An 18,194-nucleotide genomic window follows, 5' to 3' on the forward strand; every position below is an offset into this window, starting at 1 on the left:
GTAATATTCAGGGAAATAATATGCGACACTGATACCTCCTCTCTTCAATCCGACCTTAACGCTATTTCTACTTGGTGCCAATCATGGTCAATGGAATTAAATAAAAAAAATTAAATTTATGCGTGTGTCCAGAACTTCTAACCAGCTACCTACAACTACTGCGCTCCTTCAGGGGCGCGTAATATTCAGGGAAATAATATGCAACACTGATACATCCTCTCTTCAATCCGACCTTAACGCTATTTCTACTTGGTGCCAATCATGGTCAATGGAATTAAATATCAAAAAATTAAATTTATGCGTGTGTCCTGAACTTCTAACCAGCTACCTAGAACTACTGCGCTCCTTCAGGGGCGCGTAATCTTTAGGGAAAAAATATGCGACACTGATACATCCTCTCATCAATCCGACCTTAACGCTATTTCTACTTGGTGCCAATCATGGTCAATGAAATAAATATCAAAAAACGTAAATTTATGCGTGTGTCCAGAACTTCTAACCAGCTACCTTCTTACTATGTTAATAATCTCCCCTTAGACCCTGTCTCATCCTACAAATATCTTGGTATCCATATTACTAGTAACCTCTCGTGGTCCATGCACGCTTCTTATATAATTAAAAATGCTAACTGCATGCTGGGATACCTAAAACGCCATTTTAATAAGGCACCGTCTTTCTAAAATTAATGCTATATCAGTCACTAGTCCGCTCAAAGCTTGAGTACGCCGCAGCAGTTTGGGATCCCTTTCAGAATAACCTAATTCACTCATTAGAAATGGTACAAAATAAGCACTGCTCGTTTAGTTTTTTCTAATTATAACTGAACTGACAGCACTTCTGTAATGAAATTAAACCTTGTTTTGCCATCTTTAGCCTATCGCCGTAAAGGCCTTAGGCTTTCACTTTTTCATAAGATATTTCATCATCCTTCCCTTCGCGACGAACTAATCTCCCCACCTCAGCACATTTCATCAAGGTTAGATCACAATAGCAAAGTTGCAATTTCATTATGCCATACCAATGTCATGTCTCATTTATTCCTTCCGCGCACATCTGCTGAGTGGAATCACCTACCCGCCTCAACCGCTACTATTATTGACCATCAGCATTTCATGGTAGTATTAAATAACATAGTATAAACAGGAGCATTTCTTTGTACTATCAAATTGTATTACTGTCTTGTATTACCGTAACACTGTATTACTGCACTGTATGCACCGTAATACATTTTATTAACCAGCACTACAAGAACACTTAGTTAAAGATTGTATAACCGAGAGCCATCTATTTCTGTACTACTAACCACTTTGCTCCACCGCACTTTCTTGTCTTCTGTATTTGATGTAACCACTCCCCTCTTTAATGCCCCTGGTACTGAGGGTATGCGAAGTAAATAAATAAATAAATACATAAATAAATAATTAAATAAATAAATAAATAATCAGGGGGGAACGCGGCACAAAAGAAGGTCGACTGGCGCAAGAGGAGAGAGATAGCGGGGTCTCAGCCGGCTGGGAAGGAGGAGGGGCCGTGCGCTCAAAAAGACGACGACGCTCGAGCCAATGCTGATGATGATAGTTTTTTTCTACACGCGGACACGATCCTGTGGAACCTAGCCCTTCACAGCTTCGCTGTAAAAGGCTGCACCATTATGGAAAATTTGTGTCATGTAACGAGGCTGCCGTCACCCGAAAAATTGTTTTATTACAGATGTTTTAAGCTATCGCGACGCCGTAGATGTTATTGCTAAGCAGTACAGGCACGGTGAGGTAAACCGTATTTATATCTATAGTAGCGAAACCGGCATTTTCCAGCACACTCCCGCTTTCGCGATTCATGTGGCAACCGCCGGCACATTTCTTGGTCAGTGGGGTCAGGGTATCTTGTATAAACCTTGAGAAGGTGCCCCTCTTGTAGGCGACGTGCTCAGCGAAGAGAAGGCGACCACCCTAGAAGTACAAAAAAGGATATCCTAGCATGAGAACTTGCTTCTCGAATAAGAAAAATGCCAAACTCGGAAGCTGTTGTTGAACTTAGTAAGAATCAGAATAAGAGGAGTCTATCGGGGCAAGAAATGAGCATTCAAATCCGTCCTCGGAATTGTTACCATATATTGAATACGCTTCGGAGGAAAGCATTTGACTCCTTGACAGTATATAGTCCTACCTCAATTGCACACATTCTTGCAGCTTCTAGGACCCAGTCTGTGCTGGTAAATTGCAAAACAGGGATGCAACAAGTTCATCATCGCAGAAGGCGCCGTTCAAGACGTTTGTTCTTACGTGGAAAGAATGAATACTAGGTGTTCTTTACTTAGTGCACCAAACTTTTTTAAGTTACCTGTGACAAATGGCAAATTGTAAATCTTCAGCTAAATTACTCAATAATGCGGCCGTTAGGTTTATGAGCAATCAAAATGCTTCATTGAATAAATACCATAATTACACTAATTATTTTTAAATTCTTTACTTGACGATGCACAGTTCCTGCCTGCGAATGGTCGCCAGTGAGTACACGACGCATATTCAATTGAAACGAATTCTCAGGGCTACACCAGTTTCGAAATAATTTTCAATATGCTCTGCTAAATGCAATAGCATTCCAGTTATTGCGTTTCAATGCATAAAAAAGGCATTTCATAAAAAAGTAACTGCAACAACACCGAATTTTTACCGCAAGTTTGATGGCGCATATTTCGAAAGTGGTGCCATCCTCAGAATTTGTTTTATGTCGATATATCTTGCGAACTCACTACTACATGCAGTTCGTAGAACTAATGGCTGCCTCATCGAGTAATTTAGCTTAAGGGTTAGGATTGTGCTATGTGCCACAGGAAATTTTTACCAATTTGGAGCAGGTAAAAACAACCACCCTGCAGATCAGGGTAAGTATCGAGTTTTCAGCAGTGATAGGTTATTCGTCGAATGATCAATCATAGCTGTCTTACGGAAAGACAATTGGAGCCACCTGGCACACAACAATAAAAAAGGTTAATAGCAGCTACGCAATGACATCTCAGCAAAGAGAGTACAGAACGTTTTGGGAACTAGATACAATTATAGCAACCAGAATATACAAATATATGTTCAACTGCGTATGTATCCCTCAAGATGAAGGCTTCCGTAATCTCTAAGAGCCAAGGATGACCCAATGACCCCTTCAGACTCGAATAAATTGCCCCAGTGTCTCACAAGCGATATTTTTGTATCTAAATAGCATTTATGTTGTTGCGGCACTATTATTGCTGTTAACCCAGTCATAGTTACTTCGGTGGGCTTTTTCATGTAGCACAGCGACCATCCTTGGGCACGGTACCCGCGCAGCTACAATCTTGCATGTCCTTTTTTTTTTTTGCTGGCAGCTACTTGGTAGTTTGAGTAAGCACAGTGAAAAAGTGTAATTTTTATTCGTCTTTGTATGAGTTTGTGGACTTAGTCTTTGTGCTTGTAATGAAGAAGACAAGACGACGACAAAGCAGTCAACAAGCAAGCCAGAGTGTTGGTGCTAACCACGCGCCCCGAGCTTGCGCTTGCCCGGATTTTGGACTGCTGGTCGCCTCGCCGCTTCTTGACGTTCGCCTGACGTTTCTCGCATTCATTGACGTCTACACATGAATAAATCACGTTGCATTTGGTGGAGGCTGCGTGGGTCCCCCGCACCAACCTGGAACTCCGCTCCCGGACGCTCCCTTCGGTTCCTGCACCCATGATGGTCAACGACACCTCGACTCAGACTGACCCTTCGGCAGCGCCTGCCACCTGCAGCGCCGTGTACCGTGAGCGGGATCCGCCCATTTTCAACGGCTCAGGTGACTCCGATGTTGAAGACTGGTTGTCGACATACGAACGGGTCAGCGCCAATAACAAATGGAACGATTCATCGAAGTTGAGTCACGTCATGTTTTATCTCGCGGACATCGCGCAACTGTGGTATCGCAACCAGGAGACCGACATACCCACTTGGTCCGTTTTTAAGACTTCCATTTCGGACGTCTTTGGTCGGCCTACGGCCCGCAAGCTTCGCGCAGAGCAGCGCTTGCGTGAACGTGCGCAACATCCAGGGGATAATTACACGGGCTACATCGAGGATGTGCTGAATCTCTGCAACCGCGTCAACCCTACCATGCCAGAGGGCGAGAAAATCAAGCACATACTGAAGGGCATCGAGGACGACGCTTTTCAGATGCTTCTCGCGAGAAACACCACCACGGTCGCGGCACTCGTCTCCTTGTGTCAAAGCTTTGACGAGTTGCGTAGGCAGCGCACGATCGCCCGCCAAGCCCTCATGACGCCCGACACACTATCGAGCTTGCAGCTAGCTGCCCACTCTCCCGATCAACAGCCGCTGTTCTCTACCATCAAGGACTTTATCCGGGAAGAGGTAGCGCGTCAGCTTTCATTGCTGCCTCTCACGCACGAGCCTTCGCAGTCTTTGGCTCCGGACCTTCAACACGTCATTCGGACCCAGGTTGCTGAGGCCCTCCCGCCTGTGACTCACCAACCACCCGTCACTGCGCCACTTACCTACGCTTCCGTCGCGGCTCGGCCCCTCAACATCCTGCGCCATATGCTCGACCTGCGATGCCGACCCATGCCTGGCCGACGACCGCGAATGCTGCGCCACTCGCCTTCGCGAGACCTTCGGCTCCGTTCCTCCGCCGCCCCGACGCGTGGCGAACGCCAGACAATAGGCCCATCTGCTTCGCCTGTGGTGTCGCTGGACACGTCGCCCGCCACGGTCGCTGATGTACACCTTCGCCATTTGACGTCATGGGCAGGCCTGTTCCTTCGTCTGCCCGGTCGCCACCAAGGTACGTCCCTGACGATCAGCCAGCCTATGCTAACCGCCGGCCCCTATCTCCGCGACGACGCTCCCTATCACCCATGCGTCGCCGACCTCCTACTGAGGAGGGAAACTGATCGCTGCAGTTCCGGAGGCAAGAGCAGCATGCGCGTCGAACTGCCCAAGGCCTCCATCTATTTCGCCGCAAAACATTATCGACGTCGACGTTGAAGGAACCGCCGCATTAGCGCTTATTGACACGGAGGCCGCTGTTTCGGTTATCTGCGAAAACCTATGCCGCAAGATCAAAAAAGTGACCACGTCGCTCTCGGGACTAATGCTCCGCACTGCCAGCTCACAGTACATTGCGCCTTCAGCTGTTTGCACCGCACGTGTCGCTATTCAAGGTGAACTTTATGTCATCGAGTTTTTCGTGCTGCCGTCATGTTCCCACGACGTTATTCTCGGATGGGACTTCCTTTCACGTCATCGCGCCGTCATAGACTGCTCCCGTGCAGAAGTGGCCCTTACGCCATTGCAAACCTCTCTTTCGGTGGATAATCATCCCGACGCTTACAAACTTGTCGTTGCTGCGGACACAGATATTGCCCCTGAAACGTCGACCCTTGTGCCTCTGTCCTGTGCGGCCGCCTCTGACGGAACTGTTCTGTTTGCCCCATCGGAGCTACTTCTCCGCCGTCGCGGCCTACGATTGCCGTTTGCTGTACTTACGGTTGAATCGGGTGCTACTACTATGTTAGTTTCCAACTGGCTCCCATCCTCCGTTACATTACTTCGTGGAGAATCTTTGGGTCACATTCAAGGTGCCGATCTCCTGCGCTCCCTCGAGTTTGCAGAGGACCAACCCCATCTTCAACTGAATGCCATGACATCACCTGTTCCCAAACCATCGGGTCCAGACAGTTTCCACCCTTCTATTGCTGCCGATCTACCGTCAAGACAACGCAGCGAACTCCTGGCCCTTCTTCGAGACTTCCGCTCCTCCTTCGATTGCGCTGAACCATCGTTAGGTCGTACAACAAGCGTCACGCACCACATTGACACCGGTTCCCATGCGCCCTTACGCCAACGACCATACCGAGTTTCAGCGGCAGAACGGCGTATTATCAATGAACAAGTGGATGATATGCTTACGCGTGGTGTCATTCAGCCATCCCAGAGCCCCTGGTCCTCTCCTATTGTACTTGTGCGCAAAAAGGATGGCTCTATCAGATTCTGTGTTGACTACCGCCGCCTCAATGAGATAACTCGGAAGGATGTATACCCGTTGCCCCGCATCGATGATGCTCTCGATTGTTTGCAAGGGGCAGAATATTTCTCGTCACTGGATTTGCGCTCGGGTTACTGGCAAGTTCCAATGGCCAACCCTGACCGACCTAAGACGGCTTTTGTCACTACTGACGGACTGTATGAGTTTAACGTGATGCCGTTCGGATTGTGCAACGCCCCAGCTACTTTCGAACGGATGATGGATAACATCCTTCGTGGCTACAAGTGGAATACCTGCCTCTGCTACCTTGACGACATCGTCGTTTTTTCTCGCGATTTTCCAACTCACCTTGTTCGTCTTCGTGCGATTCTCACGTGCCTCACCTCTGCTGGCCTTCAACTTAACATAAAGCAGTGCCACTTTGCTGCACGCCAGTTGACGATACTAGGCCACGTCGTCTGCAAGGAGGGAGTTCTTCCGGACCCCGCGAAGCTCCGTGCCGTAGCCGAATATCCCAAGCCCAATTCCTTGAAAACACTTAGAAGTTTCATTGGGCTGTGCTCGTATTTTCGTCGATTTGTGCGCGACTTTGCTACTATCATCGCGCCTCTTACCAACCTTCTGACCGCCTCTAACGGCCTGTCTGCTTGGTCAACAGAATGCGACGAATCTTTTCGAACGCTACGGCGCTTACTAACGTCGCCACCAATACTCCGTCACTTTGACCCTAATGCGCCTAAGGATTGACGCCAGTGGTGTTGGCCTTGGTGCGGTATTGGCTCAAAAAACACCAGGATACCAAGAATACGTCGTTGCCTACGCGAGTCGAACGCTCAAGAAGGCCGAGTGTAACTATTCTGTCACCGAGAAAGAGTGCCTCGCTATAATTTGGGCTTTGGCTAAGTTTCGTCCGTACCTTTATGGCCGCCCTTTCGACGTCGTCACGGACCATCATGCTCTATGCTGGCTCTCGTCCCTGAAAGATCCCTCGGGACGCCTCGGTCGTTGGGCGCTTCGCCTGCAAGATTACGACATCCGTGTTGTGTACCGATCCGGCCGCAAACACTCGGACTCTGATGCACTGTCCCGCTCGCCGCTAGCGTCTGACACGGCTTCTCCGTCGGCCTCTTCGGCTCCCTTGTCGCCTATTGACTTTACAGACATGTCGTCGGAGCAACGCAAGGATGCGTGGATTTGTCAACTCCTTGACTTTCTCACTGACCCATCCACTTATCCCGCCTTAAGAACTCTGCGTCGCCAAGCCGCCCATTTCACTGTTCGCGACGATCTCCTTTATCGCCGGAATTACGCATCTGATGGCCGGAGGTGGCTTCTAGTGGTACCTCGCCACATGCGCACGGACATATGCGCTGCTTTCCACACTGACCCACAAAGCGCTCACGCCGGCGTTCTCAAGACCTACAATCGCCTGCGGCTGCGATTCTACTGGCGCGGAATGTATGCATTTGTGTGCAAGTACATACGTGCTTGCACTGCCTGTCAGCGGCGCAAGACTCCAGCTCAACGCCCGGCCGGTACAATTCAGCCTCTCCCTTGCCCGGCCCGTCCATTCGACTGCGTCGGTATCGACTGCGTCGGTATGGGCTGTGCTCGTATTTTCGTCGATTTGTGCGCGACTTTGCTACTATCATCGCGCCTCTTACCAACCTTCTGACCGCCTCTAACGGCCTGTCTGCTTGGTCAACAGAATGCGACGAATCTTTTCGAACGCTACGGCGCTTACTAACGTCGCCACCAATACTCCGTCACTTTGACCCTAATGCGCCTAAGGATTGACGCCAGTGGTGTCAATCCCCTTCCCTCGGCCCGCTTCCCTCGACCACCTCTGGGAATAGGTGGATAATTGTCGGCGTGGACCACCTCACGCGTTACGCCGAGACTGCAGCTTTGCCTACAGCCACGGCAGGAGACGTTGCGTTTTTCATCTTACGCAACTTCGTACTGCGCCACGGTGCTCCCCGTGAGCTTTTAAGCGACAGGGGACGTGTTTTCCTGTCTGATGCTATTGAAGCCTTGCTCGTTCAGTGTAACATCGTTCATCGCATGACCAGTGCATATCATCCGCAAACTAATGGCCTCACTGAGCGATTTAATCGCACTCTGGGGGATATGCTGACGATGTACACGGCGTCAGACCAGACAAATTGGGACACCGTCCTTCCGTTCATCACATATGCGTACAACACTGCTACGCACGCGACTACAGGATTCTCGCCGTTCTTCCTCTTGTACGGTCGTGAGCCATCACGCACGCTGGACACTATGCTTCCCTACACACCTGACTCATCTGAGTACACTGCAATTTCTGATGTCGCCAAGTACGCCGAAGATTGTCGTCAATTGGCCCGTTCATTGACAACCGAGGACCAAGCTCACCAGAAGCTCAGGCACGACACCGACCGATCTCTTAATACTTTCGCGACCGGTGCCCTAGTTTGGCTTTGGATTCCTCCGAGTACGCCTGGCCTTTCGTCTAAATTATTGGCCCGATATCATGGGCCCTACCGCATCCTCGCTCGGACATCTCCAGTCAATTATGACGTTGAGCCTTTGACACCGTCTCAAGACTTACGCCGTCGTGGTCGAGAAATCGTTCACGTGAGTCGCCTCAAGCCCTATTATGACCCCTCTATTCTGTCAACGCCTTAAGTCGCCAGGATGGCTACGCTGCTTCCCGGGGGCCAATGTAATGAAGAAGACAAGACGACGACGAAGCAGTCAGCAAGCAAGCCACAGTGTTGGTGCTAACCACGCGCCCCGAGCTTGCGCTTGCCCGGATTTTGGACTGCTGGTCACCTCGCCGCTTCTTGACGTTCGCCTGACGTTTCTCGCAATCATTGACGTCTACACGTGAATAAATCACGTTGCATGCTATACAATCACCGTTACGATGCTGCATACAAATACAGTATAGTGTAGGAAGAAAAAAATAAAGACTTTTACGGGGGGTTGTAATTATATGGTATTGGATCTTGCTGCCGTTGTTGTGGAAGTGGAGGGACGTTGAGGAGGATTTTGAGAACTTACGGTTTATTTACATTATTTACAGGATTAGCACAAAGCAATGAATAGTAATAAAGTCATCAACGTCTGGCAGCAAATCGGAGGCTCCCGCCCATGGCATGAAGAATCTCCTTTTTTTCTCGATCTGTCTCTCTTTTAATCCCTTTGGTCTCTCGGTGTCACGTCATTTTCGGCCAACCGTCGAGTCCGCTCAGGTGTCGTCATTTTCCTGCAATCGTAGGGGCCTAGCTGTGCAAGTGGAGTCACATTCGACTAATGGCGAGCGCTCCAAGGGCTCCATTGTCCGATGGCAACCTTTGTCCGGCGTTTCCTCCTCGCTTGGTCGACGCTCAGCTTGCTGTAGGTCTAGGGTGGTTGTGGAACGGCATTGCAGAGTAGCATAAAAACTTTCCTCAGGACTGGGTCAACCACCTTGAACCGGGCCACCCACCCTTCGGTTGCACTTTCGGGAAGAATCAAGCAGGGGAGGGGGAGGGGGAGAGACAAAAGTTCCCCGCACGGCACACCAGGTGGGGATAATCAAACGGTTTGGCCAAGTCGACGCGCCCCTGCGTAACAGGATTGACTGGTGACGGCGAGTGGTTAAGCTCGCAGAATTTGACGGATGTCCGTATGTAACAATGACCTTACTCCAAGACATCTGCTGGTGTTCTCTAAACGTGTCATGCTAAATCAAAATACAAATCCTTCTCCTAGGACTCCTCTAAAAGCTTCATTTTCTTTGTGACAGCAAGTTGCGTATACGCGGCGGATGCGTTATAAATGTTTTGTTGGGTTTTAATTAGGCCTCTGGTTTCTTTGTCGCAGGCTATTCTCTTTTAAGAAAAAGGTTGCGATGTTTGTACAGTAATGTACAGAATATATGAATAATAATCACTGGATCTAAATAAATTTCGACAATTGTGTTAAATTATCTGTAACCTTGTTATAATTCAACCTAATCTTGATAAAATGGGTCTTTAGGAGCTAAATACACACTCCAACCTTGTGCAGAAATTACTTTACACCTTCAAGAATGTTGTAAATTGAAATTCTAGGTCAAATTTTGAAATGCGCATCTTCGCACATGATGCCGAAGGTGATATCGTGTTTTTTTGTTGAAGTTAAATCCGGAGCGAAGGTCATTTACACATTAAAGGAGAAAGCGCAATGTGTGTCCTGGTTCGTAGTGCCTATTCAAACCCACAGTCGCAGCGCAACGTATGTACCAGGTATGGTAACAAAGCTGCTTAGTAAATAATCAATTTATGCAAGCCATTGATGGATATTAGTAGCCTTTTTATTATTTAGGCAAGTATAGACATGTTGGTATTTTCAAACAGTACTGATTAACCAATAGGACTGAGGTGTGTGTCTAAAAGAAGACAGAAAAACACGGTTTCGAGGTAGAAATAAGCTGACAATAACAATTTTTTTCATTCACGTCCATGTTATTGCGAAGCATAATTTCCTAACATAGATATTGTAACGCCGCGCCGGAAGAGAATAGAAGAAGAAGAATTGGCGCGAGGTTTTTCGGGCATCGCCTGTTTCGGAGCGTCCCATGTCTTCTCTGCCCCTTTCATTGTAAATAAATCCATTCTACATCCATCACAAGTGGTGGAGTTGCGGGGTACTGAACGCCCTGGACCGCCCAGTCCTACCAGATCTTCGCAGAAGCAGACGCCTGGCCGGACTACCACCAGAGCGAACAAGCATGGCCGACGCCCAAGCAGGCCGGACAATGAACACCGCCGAAGAGGGCACGATCAAGTCAGCCTGAGACCAAAGCAACCGAGCTACTGGACACCGGAACCACGCATATTCTCCGGTAAAACAGATGAAGACGTGGATGACTGGCTGAGGCACTATGAAAGAGTAAGCCGCCATAACGGGTGGAGCACGTCCGCGCAGCTTGTGCACGTTGCATTTTTTCTCGCCGGTACCGCTCTACTTTGGTTTGACAATCATGAACATATATGTACTGACTACTTGGGAAACTTTTGGCCAGGAACTGAAAGCCTGCTTTGGCGACTCTAATTCCAAAAAGAAGAAAGCGGAACACACGCTCTCGCGCAGACCGCAATTGCCTGGCGAAACGTGCACAACGTACATTGAAGAAATATTAAAGCTATGCGGAATTGTCAACGGGAATATGTCGGATGAAGACAAAGTGGGACATCTGTTAAAAGGAATCGCCGAAGACGTGTACAATTTTCTAATCACAAAAGAAAACCTGAACACTCCTTCCGAATTCCGGCAGCAATGTCGCACGTTCGAAGCTCTGAAGACCCGCAGGATCTTACCGAAGTTCGGGCGCTTGCACAACGTTACCACAGTTGCAAGTATGGACGTCGCTGCCTGCGAGGACATCGCCTCGATCGTGCGTCGACTGGTTCAAGATGAGCTAGCACGACTTCAGGTAGTAGACGCTGGTTATCAGTGCGCGTTTGACGAGTGCTTTCCCGATACACCGCCATCCTGGTCGCGAGAACGTCGCATTGAGCGCCGACCGCCATCGGAAGAACCACACTTAAACAACACGAGCTTTCGTTCCCTCCCGGCGAATCTCAGTCGCGCCAGACCTCACCAATCTGTCGTGATAATGCGGAGTACTACCCAACATCTCGACGTGTTCCTGCAGAATACTGGATGCCACTACATGCTCTTGCGGAATCATACCCGGCGCCACACGTACCTGCTCCATTTAGTTCCAACCGCGACCTCCCTGTCTGCTACGCCTGCGGTTCCCGAGGATATTGGGCGCTATTGTCGCCGCCGCCCGCAGCGAGCGCCACGTTTTTCGGCGTACCCAGATGCATAGGCCATCATGTAAGATGCATCATGTAAGATGCATAGGCCGGTGCATCTTACATAGGCCAAACGGGAAGGTGCCTAAATGAGAGATTGAAAGAACATAAGTACAACACAACAAAGACAATATCAGGACATCTAGGCATTCATTGTAGGGACTGCGGCTGCACTGCTTTAATGGAAAATACCAGCATCATGTTCAAATCAGCAGACAGACTAACAAGGGAGATTGTTGAAGCCTTGGAAATAAAAAAGCTGGATGAGTCCTGTGTTAGCATGCCCTCCGTCATACTCTCGGATAAGGATATCAGATTCCTTACTAGATCCCCATTTCGCGCGCAGTAGGCTTGGCCATGTGATGCAAGTGACAGTTTCCTTTTTGTGTTTATTCATGTTCAGCCAGTATACATATTCTGCGCTTTTTGTGAATAAACCTTCAGTTGTTAGTGCGCCCTGTGTCTGTCTCGTTACTCGTAGTCTGGTCCCGTGTATAATCTGGCGCTGTCTATTACTTGATGATGAAGAACCAACTAGCCCAAAAACACGTCCTTACCAGTTACGACTCCGATACGCCAGAAACCCTATCGCGTATCTCCGACGGAAAGAAAAGTGATCGCTGAACAGGTCGAAGACATGCTGCAGAAAGGCGTTATTCAGGAGTGTTGCAGTCCTTGGGCAGCTCCTGTTATACTAGTGAAAAAGAAAGACAACTCCTGGAGATTTTGTGTCGATTACCACCGCCTGAATGCCGTCACAAAGAAAGACGTGTATCCCTGACCGCAAATCGACGATGCTGTAGACTGCCTTCACTCCGCCTCGTACTTTTCGTCAGTTGACCTCCGGACCGGATACTGGCAGATACCGATGCACCCGTCTGACAGAGAAAAGACCGCTTTTGTGACGCCTGGCGGACTCTTTGAGTTCAACGTGATGCCGTTTGGCTTATGCAATGCCCCAGAAACCTTCGAGCGGTTTATGGACTCCGTCCTCCGCGGTCTCAAATGGGAGATTTACATGTGTAATTTAGACGATGTGATTATTTTCGGCCGAACATTCCACGAGCACAACCAATGGCTCGGCGTTGTTTTGGACTGCATCCAAGAGGCTGGCCTTACATTAAACTCTAAGAAGTGCCATTTTGGTGAGCGTCAAGCCCTTGTGCTGGGATATCTCGTCGACAAGGACGGTATACGGCCAGACCCCCAAAATATTTCTGCTGTTCGCAACTTTATGCAGCCGAAGACAGTGAAAGACCTCAGAAGTTTCCTGGGCCTTTGTTCTTATTTTCGCAGGTTTATTAAAGACTTCGCCCAGCTTGCTTGTCCCCTGACTAACCTGCTTCACAAGGACACTCCCTACGTATGGTCCACTCAGTGCGAGGCTGCCTTCGAGCAGCTGAAGTTTTTGCTCATCTCTGGGCCACTTCTCCGTCATTTCGATCCGGAGGCGGTCACCGAACTGCATACTGATGCAAGTGGTGTGGGCGTTGGTGCTGCGCTCGTCCAGTTCACGACGCTCGCCAACATGTCGTTGCCTACGCAAGTCGTACTTTGACGAAAGCAGAGAGAAATTATACAGTCACGGAACTGGAATGTCTTGCTGTTGTTTTCGCCATCCACAAGTTCAGACCATATTTATACGGCCGCCATTTCAAGATTGTTACCGACCATCATTCTCTCTGCTGGCTCGTTGGACTGCTTGACCCAGCTGGCCGGTTGGCTCGGTGGGCCTTGCGGCTCCAAGAATACAACTTTTCCGTTGCTTACAAGAGTGGTCAGTGCCACACAGATGCCGAATGCTTATCTCGTATACCCTCTCAGAGCAACGGCACTGATGATGACGATTTCGACGACTACCTAACTGCCATCTCATCCGACTTTCCTGACTTCGCCGTCTTCCAGAACGAACAACAGCGCGACCCTTCACTAAAACCGATTATTTATGCGACTCACCGATCCGAACGGCCAACACCATTTGCGGTTCAGGACGGTCTACTCTACCACAAGAATTATTCTAACAATGGTGCTCCACTGCTCCTCGTCGTCCCAGAATGCATGCGCCTTGCGGTACTTCAGGCCATGCACGACGACCTTACATCCGGGCACCTTGGATTCGCTAGAACGCTCCATCGTCTCCGACAACGTTTCTATTGGCCTCAATTGTGGAAGACAACCAAGTAGTATGTCGCCAGCTGTGATGTATGCCAACGCCACAAACAACCGACTACAGCTCCTGCAGGAACGCTGCAACCAGTTAGACCGCCGACTTCACCTTTTGAGAAAGAGGGTATAGACTTACTCGGTCCCTTCCCCAAGACTTGCACCGGCTGCCGCTGGATCATCGTGTGCGTGGATCATTTAACAGGGTATGTTGAAACAATGGCACTTGTCGCAGCTACAGCAGCCGATGTTTCGGGGTTTCTTCTGCATTTGATTATCCTCCGCCACGGGGCCCCCCGTGTGGTGATAAGTGATCGCGGCCGGCAGTTCACCGCTGACGTCGTGGAAGAGTTACTACGCCTTTGTGGAATACAATATCGCCATTCTACGCCTTACCATCCGCAAACCAATGGTCTAACCGAGCGCACCAATCGTACACTCGTCAACATGCTTTCAATGTATGTCTCAGCGGATCATAAGAACTGGGATGCCGTATTACCGTTCATCACGTATGCATTTAACACAGCCAAACATGAAGTCACAGGATACGCACCTTTCTTTCTCCTCAACGCTCGCCATCCTCAAAGTTTTCTCGACACCATACTTCCTCTTTCACCTAACGAAGATGCTTCTGTCACGCAGATATTGTGTCGTGCCCAAGAAGCACGCCGACTTGCCCGGCTCCGAACTCTATCATCGAATGCTCATGCTAAAGCTCGCTACGACGGACAACAATTGGCGGTCAGATTTGCCACCGGTGACTTCGTGTGGCTGTGGACACCGGTTCGGAAAAGGGGACTGTGTCAAATACTTCTTGCCAAGTATTTGGGCCCGTTCGTCATTCTGCGATGCTCGAGTGAAGTGACCTACGTCATCGCTAAACTGACGGCTGATAACCGCCGTTCACGCAAGACGCAAGTCGTGCACGTCGCACGGCTGAAGCCGTACCATGAACGCGAACTCTGACTCGCTCGGTGAGCTTCGTCTAACTCGGAGGAAAATGTAACGCCGCGCCGGAAGATAATAGAAGAAGAAGAAGTGGCGCGACGTTTTTCGGGCATCGGCTGTTTCGGAGCGTCCCATGTCTTCTCTGCCCCTTTCATTGTAAATAAATCCATTCTACATCCGTCACAATATTTTCATCATTGCCTTTATTTTGATGTGATTACTAATTATGTCTGCTGCTGTGAACTTTTGTAATGGGAGCAGCGGGCTCGTCAAGCTGCGAAATGGCAAATTCAATCCACCACTACCCTGTCTGTTGAAATGAACAAAATAAAAATGATTATTTGAAAATCATATTTCCGTACATATCTCAGAGAATGAGGGAATAGGTTATAAGGCAATTGCTCGCCTACACATAATATAAAGCCGCCGTTACCCGTCTGCTTTTTTTCATTCCTCGAATGAGCTATTTTGGCTACTCTTAAAGCAGTCCTAATATCAATTAGAACACAACTTTTTCCAAGAAGCTGATTTGGTGGGAACACATGACGCTAATCCGCGTACACACCTGCTAGTAAAAGGCAACGGTGACCAAGAGTCCATTGAACTGCTCGTCCAAAATCTTGAAAGCATGAATCATACGTCTTTGCAATGCCCTAATCTGTGAAATACGCACCTTCTTTAAAACACGCTTGCATTCGCTCAGGAGTTTCGATCCGTCCTTTGCGGAGCAGAGTACGAAGACGAGGACAACGGCGTCGAAGTAGCCGTCTGGCAACATGCACATGTCCTCCCCGTGTCCGGTGATCAATTGCTTCATCTCCACCTGAGAACAAGGACGCTTGTTTCGCTCAAGTGCTCATGCGCTTGCAGAAAGCATGTGACATTCTTAAAGCTGCTGAAAGAACACCTTCCTTGAAGGTGTTCACAAAGCACATTGTTCCGTGCAGAATGCGGGAAAGCGCAGAGTTAAACAGCGAATAATTGTTTATGCGGCGTGCGTGCAACTTTCGCAGACACAAGGCCATTGCGTGGCGTGCCATCACTGGCTCAGGCTGACCGGAACATGCGCCTGCAGTTTGGCATCACTGCATCCAATTTTCGTGACGTGCAAGCGATGACTTGTAAACAAACACTATGCCATGAAGGCGTGTTCCATTTGGAGCGCATCACTTTAGGCAAGATCTCTTTGAACCGCTATTCTCGACACAATGCTTATGTCAGGCATAGCTACAGTTGCGCAGTCATACAAGAATAAAAAACGTGAGCCTTATGCCGAAAAATTGGGACAGTGAGATAATGCAGATACTGGGCAGATACTCACTATATATATATATATATATATATATATATATATATATATATATATATATAGGGTGCGCAGTATAACGTAGCCGCAAACTTTTGTATTCGAGAGCAATGCTTGTATGGCAGTGACGCTGTTACAAGTACCGTAATAAGTCTGTAAAACCTATGATGCTTCTAAAGGATACAAAGAAAAATACAAACGTTCGAGTTTCTCTCGACGTTTCCCATAAAGGAATCCTCGAAACTTCTGTTGGGTTCTACCGTCCAGTACTCGACGGGTCGCTGGATGAACTCTAGATTTGGTCCATATGCTGCTCCGACTTCCAGGACGCGCAGTGGACCGCGGACACTTGACGATGGCTCTTGCGGAGACATCTCGTTGAGCTGAGACATGACGGCTTGTCGAATCACGGTCACTTCTTCATTCAAGAAACGCTGCACGATCACGTAGATGAAAGCGAAAAATTTTTCTTGGAAACGGTGGCTCATGATCAAGAGAGGCATGAGTAAAATACCAGATATCCCAATTATGGCGAGCAAGGCGTATTGCAGGAGGAGGCGAGACCACTTTCGCCTGACGACAGCGATTGGTTTCGTTGGAAGCGACATGCTTCCGAGCAAGAAGTTTTTTTCACAGTATATCTATCCTGCTAATTTGGCTGTATTCGTAGTGTACAGGTATTTCCAGCGGTCGTTGCGTTTGTTTGCTTTCTTTCACAGTACGAGAGGGGATATCTCGCTCCGTGTAAACTCTGACGCAAGATTCGTGAATTTTACAGGCTTGGGGCATGGCATGCAGGTGCACTACACTGCAGTCCAGACTTCGAAAGCTGTGTCATCCCTGCCTCTGCGGGAAATCTTTCCGGTCACATGAAAACAATGGAGGCTGCGTTGTACTCGTTGCTAGTCCTCTGTGCCAACATAAAAAAACGCAAAGAATAAGATAAGAAGAAACACTTGTGAAAAGTTTGTTAAGGTAATCAATGTAAAGGGAACAAAGCTGTTATTTGTGCCTTGCCCCTTTGCTGGAGAGAGAAACTGATGTGGTATTTTATTGCACTTCATCTTCCGCCCTTTGTGCCTTTCGCCAGTCACTATAAGGATGCTGTGACCCCACGTTTGCTGGGATTGACCGCTCGGCACGGCGAGTGGATGTTTTAGATATGGAAGAACGAAAATTGGTAGAAAACGCTGCCCCTGGATGACCTATTAACAAAGAATAATAATACTAACAACACTATTACTATATCATTATCTTTATGTCTGCTTCATAGACAAATATTAAACACGACAGAACAATCCAAGCCTGAGCAGTTTGTCGGACTGTACCCGGCAGCAGGTAGCTGAAACACTAAGTAAAATAATAAACTAGTTTGGACTGAAAAAGCATTTGTTGAAAACTTCATTGTCAAACTAGATTGTGGGCTTTTACAGGCCAAAGCCATGATCTGATTATGAGGCAAATCATAGCGGGGGCACTGCGGATTGATTTCGACCACTTCGGTTCCTTAATGCTCAAGCAATGTACCATACACGGGCGTTTTTGCATTTCGCATCCATCGAAATGCGGATGCTAAACCTGAATTTGATCCTGCCACCTCGTGCTTAGCAGCGCCACGTCAAAGCCATCAAGCAACCACAGCGTGTATGTTTTGAGAATGAATTGCTGTCAAAGCTGTCACATGCTTTGAGAGTTCCCGGTGCGAAGGTCTGGCCTAGTTTCTTTTTTGATATTCTAGAAGCGTAATTTACTAATACACATGAGATTTTTTTCTCTTAAGTCACCCTTTATTGATAATTTGCTACATTAAACAAAAAGGTGAATTGCAAGATTTTAAAACGTGAAAATTAAAAATACAATACTGACAAACTCATGCAGTAAGGAGTTAAAACTAATTGCGTTAACTTCTTAATTCTCAGTGTCCGAGCAA

The 18,194-nt window shown here is 48.2% G+C and overlaps 1 protein-coding gene across 1 annotated transcript in view; it reads right to left on the reverse strand.

Moving 5' to 3' along the window:
• Positions 1-1,686: 1,686 nt before the first annotated feature.
• LOC125947415 (putative methyltransferase-like protein 7A) overlaps positions 1,687-18,194 on the reverse strand; it is a 62,132-nt gene continuing 45,624 nt past the window's right edge. The window contains exons 2-4 of the mRNA XM_049672106.1: positions 16,465-17,174; positions 15,632-15,781; positions 1,687-1,949 (exon numbers count right to left, since the gene is read on the reverse strand). Of these exons, the coding sequence (XP_049528063.1) occupies positions 1,716-1,949; positions 15,632-15,781; positions 16,465-16,872 (792 nt within the window). The 5' untranslated portion in view covers positions 16,873-17,174 and the 3' untranslated portion in view covers positions 1,687-1,715. The remainder of the gene's footprint in view (positions 1,950-15,631; positions 15,782-16,464; positions 17,175-18,194) is intronic.

This window comes from Dermacentor silvarum, chromosome 8 (assembly GCF_013339745.2).
Source record: "Dermacentor silvarum isolate Dsil-2018 chromosome 8, BIME_Dsil_1.4, whole genome shotgun sequence".
Lineage (NCBI taxonomy): Eukaryota > Metazoa > Arthropoda > Arachnida > Ixodida > Ixodidae > Dermacentor > Dermacentor silvarum.